The sequence below is a fragment of the Filicampus tigris genome, chromosome 8 (genome assembly GCF_054856515.1).
Source record: "Filicampus tigris isolate MCC_2025a chromosome 8, RoL_Ftig_1.0, whole genome shotgun sequence".
NCBI lineage: Eukaryota > Metazoa > Chordata > Actinopteri > Syngnathiformes > Syngnathidae > Filicampus > Filicampus tigris.
In genome coordinates this window covers 14,123,972-14,143,143 of record NC_141224.1, presented here as the reverse complement: position 1 = coordinate 14,143,143, position 19,172 = coordinate 14,123,972, and the positions used below count along the sequence as shown (strand labels likewise).

At 41.5% G+C, this 19,172-nt stretch overlaps 2 protein-coding genes across 6 annotated transcripts in view; one reads left to right on the top strand and one right to left on the bottom strand.

Annotated features, from left to right (window-relative positions):
* fcgbp (Fc gamma binding protein) overlaps positions 1 to 7,237 on the bottom strand; it is a 17,530-nt gene extending 10,293 nt beyond the window's left edge. The window contains exons 1-9 of the mRNA XM_086036951.1: positions 7,094 to 7,237; positions 4,022 to 5,143; positions 3,607 to 3,938; positions 2,928 to 3,504; positions 2,265 to 2,860; positions 1,655 to 2,198; positions 1,031 to 1,572; positions 430 to 967; positions 109 to 305 (exon numbers count right to left, since the gene is read on the bottom strand). Coding sequence (XP_085893077.1) covers positions 109 to 305; positions 430 to 967; positions 1,031 to 1,572; positions 1,655 to 2,198; positions 2,265 to 2,860; positions 2,928 to 3,504; positions 3,607 to 3,938; positions 4,022 to 5,143; positions 7,094 to 7,136 — 4,491 coding nt within the window. The 5' untranslated portion in view covers positions 7,137 to 7,237. The remainder of the gene's footprint in view (positions 1 to 108; positions 306 to 429; positions 968 to 1,030; positions 1,573 to 1,654; positions 2,199 to 2,264; positions 2,861 to 2,927; positions 3,505 to 3,606; positions 3,939 to 4,021; positions 5,144 to 7,093) is intronic.
* On the top strand, positions 5,414 to 19,172 carry LOC147143839 (uncharacterized). 5 transcript variants are annotated; one of them, XM_086036956.1, is made up of 8 exons: positions 5,414 to 5,517; positions 12,418 to 12,472; positions 13,218 to 13,253; positions 14,230 to 14,262; positions 15,442 to 15,516; positions 15,643 to 15,711; positions 15,899 to 15,941; positions 17,304 to 19,172. In XM_086036956.1, the coding sequence occupies exons 2-8, from the start codon at positions 12,427 to 12,429 to the stop codon at positions 17,347 to 17,349; spliced, it is 348 nt and encodes a 115-aa protein (XP_085893082.1). In that variant the 5' UTR covers positions 5,414 to 5,517; positions 12,418 to 12,426; the 3' UTR covers positions 17,350 to 19,172. The 5 variants fall into 5 exon arrangements, with proteins under 5 accessions (XP_085893082.1, XP_085893083.1, XP_085893079.1 ...); XM_086036957.1 differs by having other exon boundaries at positions 5,446 to 5,517; positions 12,415 to 12,472; XM_086036953.1 differs by lacking the exon at positions 5,414 to 5,517 and adding an exon at positions 7,333 to 7,774 and having other exon boundaries at positions 12,415 to 12,472.

Here is a 19,172-nt window from a genome sequence, read left to right as displayed (position 1 = left end):
GTTCCTGCAGAAACGTCAGGCAACAAATAAGTCAGATCTCATGTTTTACATTTGGATGCAATGAATTAAACAGTCACATTGACCAAAGTATAAAATTGAATTGCTTGCCTGATAGTACTGCCCAAGGTAGAAACATCCACATTGCTCTGGTTTGACACAGCCATCCCCACTCTGCACGTATCCAGAGTCACACTGGCATCCCTCATTGCAGGTCCATGGACAGGGTACATCAGATAATACAGTGCAGGACTCAGAACATGCACCAACACATACATTGTAGTGGGAATGCTCAGGGCATGAAAGTGCTGTGGGTGACAATGAGAGAAAATTAACGGGGAAAAGGTGTGTCTCGTGTGGCAAATTTAGCTATGAATGCTTACAAATCTGGGTGGGTTTCACAGCAGCAAAAGAAAATGTGAAAAAGCTTACCACACTTATCCCCCCTCCATGGTTTGACCTCAGCTCCTGCATCCTGGCAGGCAAACGTGTACTGCCTCAAACTGTCACAAAACAATTGTGTGCTATTTGACCCACACAAATCTTTCACACAGTTCTGGAAAAATGGCATTGGGTCCACTGTGGAATGGCAAACCCCAAATGAACCTCCAGGAGCAAGCAACATGCCACAGAGGCCCTCTGATTCAAATTCCTTGGTGGAGTTGCATAAAAAACAGTCGTGACAGCCAACAGAGCAGTTTGTTCCAGTAGGAGAAAGGCACCGGGGTAATGTCTGCATGGAGTCATCCGACATCAAACTTTTTTGGTCATCTGTAGCAACAGTTGTGCCATTTTGACACAAGCCACAAAGTCTTTTGTGCGTGGCTGGAATGGTCAATTGTATTAAATTAGGTCCTCCAAAGGTGACCACAGTGCTACCGTCTGCAGCGATGATACGAGTCAGCGATCCAGAAAGTAGTACTGTTACACCATTCATAGAAACAGGTAGGGACTTCGCAACACCGTCGATCTGCAAGCAACAGCACACTCATTATTATGGGAAACAAAACTTTGCAAATTTGAAGCCATTTACCTCAACTTTTCCAAAATGCTCTCTGGATAGCGTCATGTTCATGTCATGGATTCTAATGTGCAGCTGGCCTTCGTGGATAGCAGCAGAAAGCCCAGGTTCATCACACACCTGGAATAAGAGGTAATGCAAATTCCCCAAGTTCAAATCAAAGTGATGTCCGTGAAAGGTCTGGAAGTGTCCGCCGCCCATGATGGAGCATTTCACACGTGTGGAAATGCATGCACGCCGGCCATGTTTGATGACACACTTTGTTCCAGCTGGACACGTGTGGCTTCTACATTGCACTACATTATGGCCCACACAAGTACAAGACCGACGGCAGTTCTCATCAGAGTAGAAGTTTTCATGGATTGCGTAGTAAATCCCATTATAACTGCAGCCGCATTCAGAATTTGGTACACATTCTCCACCACTGTGGAAAAACCCAGGCTTGCAAAAACAGCCTTCCTTGCATCTTCCTGAAAGGGGAGTTGGATTTTGGGCACAGGCAAACATGTGAGTAGAACAGAGGTGGTATTCACTCTTAGATGGGCATGTAACAGCTGAGGAAGAGAAGGACAGCAAATTATTCAAACCAACTCCAAATAGAACTCATAAAAAGTAAGATTGTACTTTATCACTTACAACAGAACTTTGAATCTCGCCATTCATCCGCTACAGAACCCATTTCTTGACATACTGCAACGTAGCTTGACAGAATCTGGCACAGAGTCGTCTGGTTACCATAGCAGAGGTCATGAACACAGTTATCATAAAAATCTTGTGGCTCTACTGTTTTGTGGCAGCTCTGGAATGCCCCCTCAGGATCCATTAACCTCCCACAGAAATCCTTTCCCTGATAAAGATTCTGCTCCTGGGGACTGCAGCCTGAGGTGCTAGTGGGCACATCCCAACATTCCTGTTCACTGCTGGTTCTCCAGTATCTGACGGCTTGAGTAATATCCAAGTCATCTGCTACCGGGTCATCCTGTGGCTCGTCGTTAAAGTTCCCGCACAATCCACACAGATTACCAGCAAAAACCTTGGGCATTGTGACAGTCAAGATGTCTGGGCTGTATGTGACAACAACACCAAAGTCAGTTTCGATACACTTTGACTGTCCTTTCAGGTAGAGCATTACTTTGCCCTGGCTCAAAACAGAAGGAAGGTTCAGCAGCAGACCGTTTACCTGAAACAGGTGAAATAATAAAACACCAAAAAGTGTTAAGATTCTATGTACAACAAATTAACTTACCATAACCTTGCTGGGCCACTCAAATGACATCTCAATGAAAAACCCAGCAACAGACATTTCGACATGTCGAAAAGAAACATTCGCTGCCTTGTTGACATGGTTCTGAACATTGACACTGAAGTCCTGTAGGTCTCCCCATGAGGGACAGTGCGACGTGAGCAGATAACTACAATTGCCGTGAACTTCAAATTTCCGGCCATCAAATGTGGTGTAGTGAGGATCTCCTTTGGCCACACATAGGCCGGGACGACCAGTGTGGCAGCCAAGCACTCCATTTAAAACCATGCAGACTTCTCCAGCCTGGCACTGAGACTGTGTGCACATAATTGTCTTCGACTGAGGCTGGCAGACACATTTCTCTTGACACTGCTGGTCCATCCAAAAGGTCTTTGTAGGGAGATAATAGGAGCCATTTTGAACACAACCACACTCGCTGGGCAAGGCACACTGGCCATTACTTAGCAGATATCCCCTGTTGCACTGGCATGATTCCAAACAAGGGAGGGAACAGTTATGGCGGGGATCTGGGTTACCACATGTTGCTTGGCAGGCCGACCCACACACCTCATAATGGCTATTTATAGGACAGGTCATATCTGTAAAATGTTAAACCTTTATTAGTCTTTATCAAACAAGGTAAACATGAAGCCGTTTGGAACTTACGACACTTGGCGATAGCTCTCCAGTTTTGGATCCTGCCCCCAAGCCTCTGGCAGATGTTCGCATAGGCGGCGAATGCCTTACACACCGAACTGGCAGCTCCACTGAGACACAGGTTGTCCTCACAACTCTGAACAAAGTCTTCAGGATCAATATATAAGTGACAGTCACTAAAAGGTCCATCCTTACTCTTCAGTAAAGTGCAATTATTCTCATAGGAGTTGCCCATTACGCCAGGATAAGATTGTGCGGGACTGCACACTTGACATGGTCCATCTCCACAGTCTTCCATACATGCAGCTGTGTTGCCGTTTAGCACCCAAGGGAGGGTAAAATCCATAGTTTTGGACACGGTAGCATTAGAAGCGATTGCGTCATTTGAGGTGCTGTCATTGGCATTTCCACAAAGACCACACAGAAGCCCATGCAGCTCTGGGTGTGCTTCAACCTGGATATTATGAACCCAGTCATACTGCAGAGTCACGCCAAAGGAAGTATCCAGAACAACACTCTGACCACTTGGATAAATTCTTATCCCATTGCCCAAGATGACAGGAAGGTTCTTGCTAAGTCCATTAATCTGTGAATTTCAAAGGCAAAAGACAGTGACTACACACATGCATGAATGTCATTTTTTGTTCCTCCAAGCCCCGCCCCCCTCAAAACCGGCTGGTGTCCTTACCCTAATTTGATTTCGCTCTCCTTTAACCATGGATACATTAAAACCTTGGGTTTTTATCTCCACACTGTGAATACTGGAAACAGTGGCACCATTCAAATATGCTCTGGCTATATTAACCTGTAGCGGAGTGGAAGCAGTTATGCCTGGACAAGTGGTCTGCACTAAGGTATAATTACAATTCCCCAGGAGAACAAAATGTTTTCCGTCAAAGTTGCGATAATAAGAATCACCCCACGCAGAGCAGATTTTAGTTTTCAAGGAACATAATTGATGTCCATTTCTGAAGGAGCACTTCTCATTGTGACCACATTGCCAGTCATCACATGATTTATCTGATAGGGGGGAAAAAAAATTAGCACATTTGCAAAGTCTCATTTCAACAGTGAAATATTTTTTTAAAACATTCAGTACTCACTTTTTTCACACAGTGATGGATGCATCTCTTTGTTCAGGGTGCTCAGGTGGTGTCCCACATCTGCATAAGTAGAGCTGGAGCCCTCATGTGGGAACGTGGATTTGGTCAAATTGTTTGAGTAAAAAGTGATATTTAGATCTAGATGTGAGGTAACATTTTGTGCATCAAACATTGGCCCATTCTGACAGATCTCTTCCACAGACAGCAGCGCCATAAAAATTGAAGCACGCTGCTCAATGTCATGTCGGTAATAAATGAGCTGAAGTGGAACGTCGCTAATGACATGAACTTCATCCAAGGTCAAAACTGGGATGGTCTTCATAACCCCTGCATTTAAAGAGACACTCTTCTGCCCATTACTAGTGGTGACATTCAGGTTAGAGTTTATGTTTGCTGTAGCCAACAGGAGACTAGGACTCAATCCAGAATTTACTAGGGGAGGCACAAAATATTCATAACTCCAGAGAGAGACTGGTTTAAGTTCAGAAAATCCATACAAGCAGTCCCCTAATAAGTGGTTTATGCAGGTAAAACCAACTATTACCCCTACAGATTCTTGGGCATAAAGCTCTGAGCCAGAGAGGCTGAAATTACTTTGGAGGTAGATGCTCTCAAACAACCCTAAATGCAACTTAAGGAAACTTCCCTCAGAGTATAAAGATCCATTAAAGACCACGTCCCCTGAGAGGAAGATCTCCACTGATGTCTCTCGATTGGAGTTTGTGACCACCATTTCGCTGGCAGACGTCTGATTTGTGAAATTTGGAGTAACTGGATAGTAATGGGTCCCCCAGGAAGACACATCATGAAGGAGGTTATGCTCACATCCAGTCTGGGTGCAGAATGTAGCAAGAACTGCAACAGGCTGTACAGATTCTATACTGAGGAGGGAGGTGGAACGCGCACTGGCCATTCCCACAGACGAAGGTAGGTGAACAGTCTGCGACTGAGAGGCATTGAGAGAGATGTTTTGCGTAAAGTCACTTTGTAGAACCTTCACAGTGACAAAAGTCCTAACCCCAGTCGCCGTTATCGTTACTTTGTGGCTAGCATTTGCTGTGGGGTCATTATGAGGCGGAAACATCATCAGAAAACGCTGACCAATACTCGCCCCAGAGAGACCTGAGAAGGAAAACAAAATTCATTGTAGTGTACATGATTCGAGAAACTCAAAGTCGGCGTTCCTGCATAAAAGCTAACATGAGTAGGTTGGATATTGTGACAGTTGAATTTACAACTAAACCACACACTTTAAGACAGATAACATGTGCATAGTTATACAGGTTTCCCTGTGTGCAAGCAGAGATAAGAGGGGTGTCGGATTTCAACCAGCTGAGCAGCCAATGAAGTCTATGTTCCTAGTTCCTGACTGGGTACACCTGTATGAAATGTGCAAATCGGCTCCAGTAGTTTCCATGATAACAAGGATCTCTGTGGGAGAGCAACGACATACCAGCAGTGTATAGAGAGAATCCTGCGCTACAGCAAGCTTTAATGTAAGTTTGAAATTTATCTGTGCATGCTCTGTTGGGACAGGGGCTCACTTGCATGAAATCTCTCGAATACTAACCATCTTACAATATGGCACAAAAAAAAAAAAAATGAAAGTATAAGCTTCTTTCCCAGCTTTTATTATTGATAGTACGTGTTAAAACCGCAGAAAAAAGCTAAGTGATTAAATAGTTGGTGAGGTGTGCTACATTATTCTTACGGTATGGTGTTAAATCATATCTAAGAAAATTGAGACTAAGTTTTTAAAACAGGTTGTCTTACGGAAAACATAGTATAACATTCATTTTGGTTGTTCCAAGGGCTGGAACATAGGTATGGCCCAAACATCATTCAAAAGTGGACAAATTTGTGTGGGCGGGCAAGGAATTGTTGAGACTTGAACGCCGTTTTAAGTCAGGGAGAAAAAAAACCCTAACCAAACGATGCAAACGCAGGGTGTAGTAAGAGTAGGGATAGTCAGTTGCAGCTGCATGGCTCAGTTGAGTCAGGTAGTGAGCAAATTCAACATTTTAAATGAGTGGCTCAGCGGTTGTCAACTTGGCACCTGCAAACGCCTTTCATGGCACCTTAAAGGGCAAGTCAACCCTATTTTTTTTTTTTTTTTTTCAAAGAATATGTTCGCAGCTGGCCCACTAGTTGAAACATGGCATTCCTGATTAATGTTGCGTTTGTGGAATACAAGTTCAGCAGAAAAATCCACCCCTTTTTAGCCATCTCAGGAAGCGGCCATTGTGTCACTTCTGCTGACTGAAAATGACATCACAAATGCTCAGGGGACAGATGACCATCATGGCTCAGTTTCAGAAAACAGGTGAGCTGTGATTGGTCATTACCTAAGCTCTGAGCAACTGTGATGTCATTTTCAGTCAACAGATATGACAAAATGGAGGCCCCCCAGAGATGGCTAAAAACTGGTGGATTAACTTATTCCACAAAATGCAATATCAGAATGCTTTGTTTCAACTAGTGGGCCTGCATAGAACACATTCTGGAAAAAATATGTTTGGGTTGACTTCCACTTGAAGGTAGGAAGAATTACACATTCTGAATGAATATAGAAAAAAATGAAATGCACACGCTACAGCGTTTTCTGTGTCAACACCAAAGGGAGCCCCGGTCAGCAGATTTAAGATTCAGGTATTTTGCCAAAGTCAGATAACAATTACCAGTTAAAATAGTCATCTCAACTCAGTCAGCTAACAGCCAACATAGCACTACCTGGCAACTTCTTTCTGGCATGTGGACGTACATAATTAAGACAGGAACAGGTGAAAATAAATTTGGGATTTTATTCAAAGCCAAATTTTCTATTGAAGCAATTAGATGATTAAAACAAAGTTTAACAGATTGATGACCACACCTGCAATAATACTTTAAATTGAAGACGTTTAGTTTTATTGTTAAGATGTCATTAGTCCAACACATTTACACAATTAGTATTCATTTATACCCATTGTATACAATTACATAATTAAAATTTGTTTTGCTACTTTTGTCATTTATTCTACATTACATTTCTCTGGTGGGAACATTCAGTATAGTGAAGCAACGTTTACTTACCTAGGCACAACAGCCACACATGAAGCAGCAGTAAACGCCGCATTGTTCCTGCACTAGAACAACAAAATTGGAGCAACTGTATTGACTTTGCCTTCAAGGTAGATAAAAGATTTCACGCAAACTCCCAGGATCACGGGAGCAATGTTGATCAATTAGCGCACCTGCAGCTGATGGCTTTTATAGGTTATCGCGAGAAGTCACCAGCTGGACGTCATTAAAATAAGGCCCCTTTGACTTTCGTGTTTAGTTAACGGTGACATTGTACTGCTGGGCACAGCAGAACGATGTTGATGTTTTTGTTTTTTTTTTCCTTCCCCTAAGGAGGAATGATTCAAAATATAATGAAACTATAATGTTTCACTGCCTGGAACGTTACCGGAAGTTGTGGCGGCTTATTCGCCGAAAAGGCAGGAAACTCTCGCGGTAGTTTCCACGGCACAAATAATTGACGAAGAGTGGCATTACCCAGCGCACTGAAAGGCGGCTGTGTAAATCCCCTCGTTCCTTCCCCTCCCACCCTGGTAGGTGAGAGGCAACTTTGGCCCTAGTTTGACTCACGAAGCCGCGGATTCCTGTAAGGAAGTGGGCTGTAGTTTTGGGGAGTGTGTCATACTTAATGACACACAGCACAAGGGCACAACAAGGATGCACTTCATCCAGTTCACTTCTCTCACTCTATTGGTATGTATATTGCAGGTATTGCTTACTTTACCATGTAATCCTTTCAAATGATGTCATTTGTTCTTGCTGTACAGCAAGAAAAACGTGCATTATTTTCTTTATTAATGTAACATCTTCACGCTAGAATGATAGGTTGTAACTGCAGAACATTTCCTTTGTGCATACTATTCTGAGCCATAAAACCTACCAATCATTATCGGCAGCTACACTCTTAATGTCAGAGGTCAGACAGGACCACTTCATCACTGTTAAACGTTTTTGTTGTTTGTTTAAATCTATATGTCAGCCATGGAAGTTATCTTTTGGTGCTCTTTTGTTCGGCTGTCTGCAAGCAGGATTACAGGATACATTATTGTGAGCTGATGTTTTTGGAATCTTTTAGCAGTTGGATATGGCCCAAGGACCATTTGTGTGTCAGTCTTTCATCATTTGGCTTGAGAGATTTTGAAAGTATTGTATTCCACTTTGTGCCAGGCTTCCCCCTCTTGAAACTCAAAATGACTGTATTATTGTTTTGTGTCAAATCCAGCATGCACAAAACTATTGCTTCACGAAAGCCGCAGTGGAACCTGTTAAATAGGTGAGGACCCTATTCAACCTGTGATTTTCTCAATTTTGTTAGTTAATAATGGAAATTGATACAGTCTGTTCCAGAGTCAAACTTTTGCCCTATTGTGTTATATTCTACTGTATTGTGGCTAACTGTACAAGTAATATTTTAACATTCTAAGTTAATGGCCATAAAAAAGAAAAAGAAAGTCAAAGTGAACTGCAGTAATGTTAAAATAGTTGGAGGAGGGCTGAAACGTCCTATGTCATAATTTGGGCCAGCATCTTTGAACTTCACTTGGCCCTGACACAGTCACATTTGTTGGGTGATCGGGTCACCGTTAATGTTGGACCCTGCACACGGCTGAACATTCCGCTGGGAGGCCACAGGCTGGACTCTTCTAATTTTGTTGTCTTTTAACTTAACTTTTGGTGTGACATAGTACCACCCAAGTTGGGATGTGGCATCTGCTCCTGCTGTGTGTTATGCTTTGATTGAGGTCCACTGATAAATGTTGGAGGCTGATGTTTCGCTTGACGACATGAAGGATAATTATTTGACATGAAAGTCTTTGTACACGTTTGTCTGTATTCCAAACCGTACAACCATTGCGCATTTGAATTTTGAAGTAGTGTCCAACTGCAACTTGCGAACTGACTCCTATTAGATTAAAAATTGCCAATATCTCCTTATTTTATTAATCTGTTTTTGACAGTAACGTGTCTCATTCTGGATCCTGAAGAGCTAGAATTAGTTGCAACATGGTAGGTTTAGCAATGTTTTCATAGGTGAATGATGAAAACTTAAATCCTTGTTGTGATTCATTTTTTTTCTTCAAAATAGTGCTTTGTAACTTTGTTTCCATCTGATAGACGAGTCAATCTGAGGTCCGCATGTCCTAGTTGCTGGCTGCTGCTATTTTGGGCAGTAAATTAAAAAAAAAATGCTAACATTTATGTGCACCCATTGTTTGATGTGTTCAGGCATCCTGGTGTGCACTCAAATGACTTACATTCACACTCATGCAGGGAGGGTGGGCAATACAGGATGTACATGTATCCTCTTAGTGGTTCAACAAACTACAGTAGTAGTTTTGCCATTATCAGGCTCCTTTATGACGGATGGTTCACTGTGCTGCATGGCATCAACTGACTAAATGTGAGTTTGCCTTTTTTTAAATATTTGAAGTTATTATATTCTCTGGCCTAAAGTCAGCTGCGATAGACTTGAGCTCACACGTGACGCAAATGAGAATGAGCAGTATGGAAATTTGAAGGAAGTTATTATATATACAGTGAGATTGCAGCAAGACACTTTATTAGGCATAATCCAAGCACTGTATTGTATCAACAATTCTGCTTTTATTAAGTTAGTAATATTTACTTTGATGGACACTGTTTACAGCTTACTGTTTTCATTTAACAATACATGTGCAATATGTTCATTATTAGGTTTGGTAAGTAACTGTACTACATCTGACTGAGAGGTGTTTTTAATAGTTTGGTCTGGTCTGATTAGGTTAGATCAAAGTGAACGAGTACCTGGCCTGTCAGCAGCACACAGCTGTTGAGCACAGAATTGTTGTCAGTGTTAGCAGATAACTTGATAACCGTTTACATACATGATTGTCCCAACTTGGTTTGCATATTGTGTTCAGTTCTAGCCCAAAATCAGAAATAGGATTACAAACTTACTCAAATACATTTGACCAAAAACTGCAACTGTATATACACTACCGGTCAAAAGGTACGGATTTTCAAATTGTCTCTGTAAAAAAAAAAAAAAAAAAAAAAAAAGGATAATAATAAATGAAATGAAATGAAATCCCAGAACAAATAAACAATGCAAATGACAAAATACATGTCGGAATCCAAATGTATTCTAAACCTTTGACTCACTAGCCCATTAAAGCCTAAAGTGCCTGGCTCAACAGCTCCCCAAAACCTAAGGCCATCTTTGGAATTACCCTTGAAAACCTGAAATTTTCCCAGTAATTCAACATACAGGGACAGCTCAGCTTTAGAAAACAGGTCAGCCGTGATTGGTCGTTACCTGAGCCCTGAGTAGTTGTGATGTCATTTTCAGTTGACAGAAATGATAAAATGGCGGCCCCCTGAGATGACTAAAAACAAGTGGATTAACTCTTATTCCACAAACGCAATATTTATCAGAATGCCTTGTTTCAACTTAGTGGGCTTGACTTCCTCTTTAACGGTGGCATATTAGGCCGATTTAACAGCTGTAGATAATCTTGGCATTCTTTCTATAATGGAAATACATATAATTCAGAAAGTTCTTTCCAACCCTTTTGTCGAAGTTCATATAAATGTGTGAAACTTAGTTTTGCTTAGACTTTCATCGTTCTGACCGCTAGTCTGGGGAACCAAAATGAATCAAAACTACAATAGCACGGTCTGGTACAATTAAAAAATTTCCAGCACTGCTCCCTTCCCCAGTTTAATGATTTGTAGATTTAGTTTCTCTGATCTTTGAATCTATATTATGTCCTGAAGGCAGCTGGTATTTCTTCGTCGTAAGCCGGCCAATGGTTCTTATGTGTTGTAAATTTGGTCTTGTATTAAAAAGTAAATTCATTCGCCATTCAATTGTACAAGAATATATTACCCAATTTGAAAATGCTGCAGGCATCAGGAGCCATTTTAATACACAGGCAATGGTTTGATAAATACTCCTTAAATTGGAGCCGCTTATTATTTCAGGCAAACTCAGAAAAGCAATTTGGAGGCAGTTTTTATTTGTAGCTTCTTAGGTTGTTTCCTTTCGGAGAGCTCCTGTAGCTATTCCAGAGGCTGCAACAGCCCCCACTACACAGCCTTCCCAGTCAACATCTGTGGTGTGATGTGATTAAGGTCTTTATTTTCCAGTATGGCCAACCTAATAGTTTGTGATACTGTTCAAACTCAGCACGTAATGTTGATGTAAACTGCTCTGCACTCATTAGAGTGCTGCCCCACGGAGGAGATGAATGGAATTCTGCAGATGACAGCAGCCATAGCAGACCCAAAGTATCAAGTAGAATTAAGAATCAGGTTAAAAAAACAATAGAACTATTTGTCTCTCATTTTCTGTCCATTTTCACTTCAGTTCACTAAATAATCAATAAAAACTCATTCAAATTAGATTCCTGTGAAATGAGTATTATCCACCAGTGCTCATGACCAATGACCTGCAACTGCCGCCTGTATGATGGATGTAATGTGTGTAACATTGGTTCTTTCCACATAGTCATTAACAGCGGAGGAAACCAAACACAATGGGTATAGTTAACAATGACCAGTGGCCACAAAGGTCAGTGAGAGAGCGCCTACTGTATTACTTTGCCTGAGTGAGTATTGGTTCCTGATCCCATGCAAATCTCAATGACTTGGTCTCACCAGAGAAACTTTGTCTGGGACTTCCACTGGAAGAGAGGTCGTTCCCATGTTTTCCTATTTTAAAAATATCAGCCGGTGTATTGTCTTGGATACAGCTGGGGCTTTGTTTGGCAGCACGTGGAACAGCTGTGTTTTACATCTTTGTGGTGAAGCGTTACGGTTACTTTTGGCCCTTTTGCCATGAGGAATTTGCTCCCAATGCTTGTGTGTCAGTTGGCTGGTAAATATTTGTTCTTCCGATAGGCACTTTGTCCTCTCCAAATTACATAAAAAAAAAAAAAACAATACACCTTCTCATTCCTTTTTGTTGGGAAATAATTTAAACGTTGCCCATAAGACACGAAGGACAGGACAATGTCAAATAGTGTCTTGCTGGCAGCTGACTGTGACGGAATTCTTTACTTTTGCTGAGCAGTGTGGGAAAAAAGGCTCTCCTTCTCTGCTTCTCGCACGCACCTCAAGTTGCAATGTAGCCTTGCGTGCATACCCTCAGACCAGTATAAACAACACAAGTAGGACTTTTTAATTTTCCACTGGCTGCTTATACAGGCTCTCAGGGTGCCAAACAAGACCAATAATAGGCATCGGTGAAGCTTTCCATCATACTCCATGTCTGAACCAAAAACACAACGTTTTTTACACACGTCAATGACTGAATATGATATTTTTAACTTGTTTCCTCTCGCTCTCCCCAGCAGCATTTGAAGATGATGCGATTGTTGCTCCTGTGTCTGCTGCTGTCAACCGCTACTGGTGAGTTCTCATCTCCGTGCTGCGAGTATCTGATAAAGATCTAATCAGCCTCTGTGTGCCGGCATGCTTTCCTCATCTACCTACAGGTAGTTCTGCATGCAGGTGTCACTTGGCTGTAACAATGCAAGAATAACATTAAAGTTACTATTTTGCACAAATGAATTGGTCTCAAGGAAGTGACGCTTAACACATGCAAGCTTAAGTCCATATACGGTGAATATTAAAAGTCCACAGGCACCCCTGGTCAAATGCCAGATTTTTGTAGTATAAAAAATAGCTCAAGATAAATCATTTCAAAACCTTTTCTACTAATAATGTGGCCTATAACCTTTCAACTCAATTGACAAAAAAAAATCTTTGCAATGCTTCACTGTAGGTTTAGTGTTCTTCATGGTATAATTTAAATGTTGACAGGTGTGTGTTGAATCATTAGTTTGAATTTGATTGGTTAAATCAGAACACAGCGGCCTATAAGCAGGTGTGCACAGTTGTGCAACCACTTTTACTTCCCCTACCTATACGATTAAAACAAGTTTATTTAGTTGCACAGGTTATAGGTCATTATTGGGAAAAAAATGAAATCATTTATCTCTGTCTTATTATTTCCATCACAAATCATGTCCTCTGAACAGGAGTATGTAGACTTTTTATTCCATTGTACTGTATATCTGTGTCAATGATTTCTTATTGAGCGAACCCATGATTAAAAACCTTGTGTGATAAATTAATGCCTTCTTCTCCACAGTTTTTTCTGATGAGATAGAAGGATCAGCTTTTGACGGTATGTATACATTATATTACAAAATATTTACTGGAAAAGGGGAATTTTTCAGCTTCCAGGATGCTATCAGGGACTGATGGTTCACTGAAGGCTATTAAATGGTACAGTGGACCCCCAAACACTAACGGTTTGGCTTCCATGGATTCGAAAATTCACAGATTGTATTTTTTTCATTTATCAATGTATACTGTATATATTTTTTGTTGGGCCCCCCTCAATTTCCCCAGTTTTTCGCTGAAATGCAAATCAATTATATGTGTTTTGAAGAATTTGTGGGTTTAAATTCCTCCCCAGATATTATTAGTATTCTTATTATTTGTTATTATGGGCTTGCTGCTGAGTGAGCCCCTATAATATTGTTCATACTTATTCCATCCATCCATCATTTATACCACTTAATCCTCACGAGGGTCGCGGGGGTGCTGGATCCTATTCCGGCTGTCTACGGGCAGCAGGCAGGGTACACCATGAACTGGTTGCCAGCCAATCGCAGGGCACAATGCACACTCACAATCACACCTAGTGGCAATTTAGAGTGTCCAATGAACCTACCATGCATGTTTTTTGGAATGTGGGAGGAAACCGGAGCACCCGGAGAAAACCCACGCAGGCACAGGGAGAACATGCAAACTCCACACAGGGAGGCCGGAGCCTGAATCGAACCCACGACCTCTGAGCTGTGAGGCGGACATGCTAACCAGTCGACCAGTTCACACTTATTATATTATCTATAAACTTTACTATTGTAAGCAAGCACTGTCACTAACTGCTGCTCAGCAGATGGTCGCAGTGGTTAGGGTAGCTAATCTTTATTATTATCTAGCTGGGCACTTGACCATTTTTTGCCGGTCCGGCCGCCACCCTCCACCATTGACTTGGGTACCCTTCCCGCCAGCCCCGTGTACCACAACACCATGTGACCTGCTATTGTGATGTAAGTCTAACATGTGAATCTATTTTCTCCTCTTATCCACAGGCCAGGATGATGAGGATTCATTTGAGGAAAATGGTGAGTTGATTTTCAGTTCCCAAGAGTAAAGAGTGGAAGTAGGAATTTGCGTGGTATGCGTCACTAATGCAAACAGCGTAATGGCAGACGTCCAAGGGAGAGTACAGGAAGGTTGTGCCCTCGGCAGTTATTGTCATTAAGCTTTGTGTACAGGTTGTTCTCAACCTATGGGATGTGTGAAACAGCTTCAGCCCCTGTCACCCCCCAACCCCATCATCCATTAAGTCCTGAATAGAATCAATTAGCTCCCTATAGAGGCCCTGACTATTGTGCCAAAAGGCCAATGAAAATTTCGACATCTCAGCCATCCTGCCTGCGGGTCAGCTAATCAACATTGGCATTCTCATCCCCTCATTGCGCCTCTCTGTGTCACTCCTCATTTTGTCTGTGAGAGACATACGATGGAATTACAGATCTGTTCAAAGCAACCTGCTTGGATCGCTATTTTCATGTTTACACCTGATGAGCCCACCTCTATCATGCTCCCACATTCTTATTTCTCTCCACTTAGTTTGGAAATAACGTCAACATGCCTCTGTCTTGTTGATATGTTATCTACTTTGTTGCAAAGGCAAGAAGACTGTTACGCTTATTTGGAAAGCATGATAAGACGGACATGAGTGTGGTGCCAAAGAGGTGTTGGTAGTGGATCCAACATAAGTTTAGTTTGTCACACCATTGATAACCGGCTTCGGCTATTCAAAATTCAAATGCAAATAAGAAAATAACTGTACTTTTTCAAATAAACCATGTATTTCAGACCAGAAATTAATTTGGTAAATGTCCACTGATGTAAATATTTTCTGCTGTCTATAGGTTGTCTGTTTTTTCAAAGACACTTTTTTTCTAGCCACTGTAAAGGCCCTCTGATGGTCATCAGAAAAAAGGGCGCATTCATGTCTCAGACTTGAAAGCTTGAAAGCCGTATTCATTCTTTCAGTCAGATATACACTGTGGTTTAGTCTGGGTTTATGGAGCTCTTCAACAACTGTAAAAAAAACAACAACAACATTTTGCATGTGCACAATTAGTGTGTTTGTTACATCTCCCTGTTGCAGTCTATAGAGACATCTTTCTTTGGCAACATTGCTTTGATCACAAACTAAAGGTCTTCATCGTATGCTCGGCGGTTCTGTCTCTGTACTGCTAGGTGACATTGAGTCATTTCTTCTCTTTCAGAGTTTACAGAGATCCAGGTCAGCAATGATCCAGGCACATTTGTTGATAAAACCAAAGGTGCAGAGGTCGCAACAGGTGAGTAAACAATCAGCAGTTGAAGCGGAGGGCTCATAGTTGTCAATATGTACGTAAGCATTGGATAGCATCTTAGCTGTCGCTTCTTGCTAATAGTCAAACATCAATTTATATTTCTTCTTTTAGATCAATTGACTCTGATTGTCATCATTGGAACTGTGAGTGTGTTGACTCTCTCAGTTGCAGTAATAGTTGGTAAGTTTGTGTTCAAACCTCACTGAGTGAAATGAGGGGTATGGGGTGTTTCAAGTCCACTGATGACAAATGCACTGCTAGGAAGCCTTTACAACGCTTGGCTGCAATCTTGTGTGCCATTTAAAATTGCAAACACCTAAACAAACAAGCTTCTGCAGCTCTGACATTTTCCATTTCTCTCTTGCAGCTGTAATTTTAGTAAGACGCCGCATGCACAAACAACAGCAAGGGTAAGGTCATAAGCTTCATTTTATTGCATTTTTTTTAACCGTTAAAGGGTTCCGTTATAGAGAGGAGGTGCAGACTATATAAGTGTCAGATGCAGAATTCCGTGACCCACTTTTACTCTAAGTCAACTTGCAGGTGACAGAACCAGTCTGGTGGCTAACAGTTTCCCTGCTGCCTTTGCCAAATTGCCCCACATTATCCAACCCGGCAGCATCAAAACCAGAGAAAAACACTTAGGTGGCAAAATGAAACCAGCTTCCACCCATCTGAGCCTGTTTGGACTTGCTAGGCAATTACCAGCGCAGCCTGCGGTTGTCATGCGTCACCATTTGAACACTCCCCAATGCTTAGCTTCTCATGTTAGCCATCAAACAATAGCCTCAAGACAACGAGCACTACTGTGCTGGTGCGGCCTAATCGAACAAGACCTAACCTGCTCTACCGCTAACCTCGTGATAGATGACCTTCAGGTTACGGCATCCATCGCCTCGTGACGAAAGTGCAGCCGCAGCATTCGAGCATCGCAACAGTCAAAAGCAGTATATGAAAAACACACACCAACAGAACATTTGGGGATATATAGACTTCTGAAGTTTGCCCAAATTACATTTTAATGACAGCATATGGTAGTATTATTGATTCATGATTATTTATCTATGTGAAGACACTGATCATGAATATGAGTGTCACAATAAGTACAGGATGTACAATGATTTAACAAGGTAGGAAACAGATGCATATCAATATGCAACATGTCTAAATGCCTTCATTTTTTGTGCTGTGCCCCTCATCCTTACTTTATTTATTGAATGCGGGGCTGTAGTATCACTGCAGAGCAATGTGTTTCTTTTCTTTCGGAGGGGTATAAATACAGTACTTGCTCCTCATTTTGGGTCAATGTGTGGTTACAAAGTTCAAACTTGATTCCAGAGATCTTGGAGCATTTGTTGAGCCGACATTCTAGTCAAACTTGAAGGGTTGAATTCCTCTGCAGGATTACTGGCTGCCTCCTGGGGCTGAAAAGTGTGTTTGTGTGTGCGTGTGTTAGCCATGTTTGCTGCTGAGTGATCGCACTGCTGAAAAGACGCTTAATCACACAGCAACCTCTGGCTTGTTGGATCAACAGACCCACCCGGGGTGATCTGTGTTTTGAGGCATTGCAGCCTCTGTGCACCTGTCAGAATTGTGCTGTTTGAGACAGCCATGCATTTCCTGAGTTCCGACACTCGGATGTTCCCCCTGCTGCTAAACGTAGAAGTAGCCTAAAAATATCTAGAAGATGACATGTTTGCTTTTGCTCCATCTCACCTCATCTCGCTCATCATGTTTTACCCCTACTATGTTCCCATTTTGTGTCTCACTAGGATTTACTCCGTACCTACCGAGCAGGACCAGAAAGGGGCAGTCTAGTTCCTGGAAAGGAACCTAATCTGATCACACGCATGCAAGAGCGACTCACCAGGCAATAACGTCTCATTACAAGGATTATGCTTCTTTAATAGCTCTGTGTATTGCTCCTCCAAAATCTATCAATCCATAAGTAATGCTGTTATATACTTTTTTTTTTTTTTTTGTTGTCCCTGCTGTTTGTACCCAACAAATAACTAATTTAGAGACATTTGGAACATATTCAAACCTTCTAATTGGATTCTATTTTGGGAATCTAAATCAAAAGGCAATAAATAGGCTTAATGCTTTTTTTTAAAAGGATTTTTTTTTTCACTGCCAGAACTCCCCTGGTGTTTTATTAGATGTAGGCTGCACAGCGAAAGAATATTTAATTTAGTACACATGGAGTAGACTTATCCATGTGAAATGGTCGTTGACTGAGACTAAATTTGCTAATCCAAACTAAGCCAGCAAAAAGGTCCACACTTGCGTCTCTTGGTCGCTTGTCTGACAATTTCTGTCCCTGGCCCATTAAGACTGACAGCAGGCTGTGCAATAGAAGATAAAACGTACTCAGCCATCCTCTTACTCTTATTCTCATCAGCCACTCCCCAAAAAATGCAAACTGTCAGGACAAACACTCGCTCTCAAAGCAACAAATTAATCGACGGCCGTGAATGGGGATGTTTCCTTTTCTCTTTTTGTTTTGGAAACTTCTCTCTTGAAAGTCCACAGATGTGCAGCTTGTAAATAGCCGTGTGACTGCCGAGGAGGCAGGTTAATGGCTCACAGTCGTTGGAGGAAAGGCCGGGTGTGAAAATCTCATGAATCAAATAAATCCTAATGGACGATTGGGGAACAAAGCAACAATACCTCCATTCCATCCACACTGAGCATGATGTTTCCCTGCTGTCGTTTTAGCGGAAATCAATCATTCCCTGCGAAGCGAAGCTTTCATTTCAACAACACGAAGTGTTGGTTATTTGGGAGGGGGGCGCGGGGCTTTTTGTAGCAAAGGTTGAATTGGATGGGGCGCTCCGTTTCAGTTTCCCCTTGTCGTGTAGTGAGAGGTTTTCTGAGAAAGGCAACACTGTATTAAACCGTGCATTTTGAAACAAATAAGATACTGACTAGCTTTCTTCCCATTACACCTTGCAGCACTTTGTAGCAGTGTCAGCATTTCAAAAGGGACAATAGGTTTATTGATACACAAAACATTTCAGTTTGTTCAACATATAAATACTCATCCTCGAAAGCTTTTCTAAAGCCTTGTACAGAACTGCAAAAAGCAAGACATCAGTTTGCCAAACTCCCGTCATTCAGCATGCATCTTTTTATTTTTAACCGCCATTACCTGAGTTTGGTCCAGTATTGTAGCTTTGAATGTCTCCCATGTACACATTTATAGAGCATACTGTTTGCTTTATGGCATTAATCTATGTAGCACCCTTCTTTCTTGAAAGCATTTGGTTGGTGTGAATTATTTACCAGTATGGTTGTAAAATACATTTTTTTAAGTTGAAATTGGGACTAAAGGATGAAAGCCCATGCTTGTATGTACTTGTGTATGAGTCATTTTGTGTCAACATTTCCATGTTTTTTCCAACAAATAATTTAAATAGACAATCCTACAAACAGCATTTAACTCATTCAGAACCAGACTTTTTCAGACCCATTGTGAAATGACATATAAATATGTCATTGGGATATAACGAGTTAATAAAGGAGTTGGAAACATTTGCTCATCTAGAATGTGTTTAGATCTGATATCAGTTGGAATACATCTGTATAGTCTAGCAGAAAACCAAATGGATTGTGTTATTAAAATCTGTTTTTAAAATGTA

Excerpts from the sequence above, each read along its gene's own strand:
- LOC147143839 (XM_086036953.1), top strand. The coding sequence starts at position 7,739 with ATGCACTTCATCCAGTTCACTTCTCTCACTCTATTG. Across the intron at positions 15,517-15,642 it reads AGGTGCAGAGGTCGCAACAG|ATCAATTGACTCTGATTGTC; the intron begins GTGAGTAAACAA and ends TTCTTCTTTTAG. Across the intron at positions 15,942-17,303 it reads ATGCACAAACAACAGCAAGG|GATTTACTCCGTACCTACCG; the intron begins GTAAGGTCATAA and ends GTGTCTCACTAG.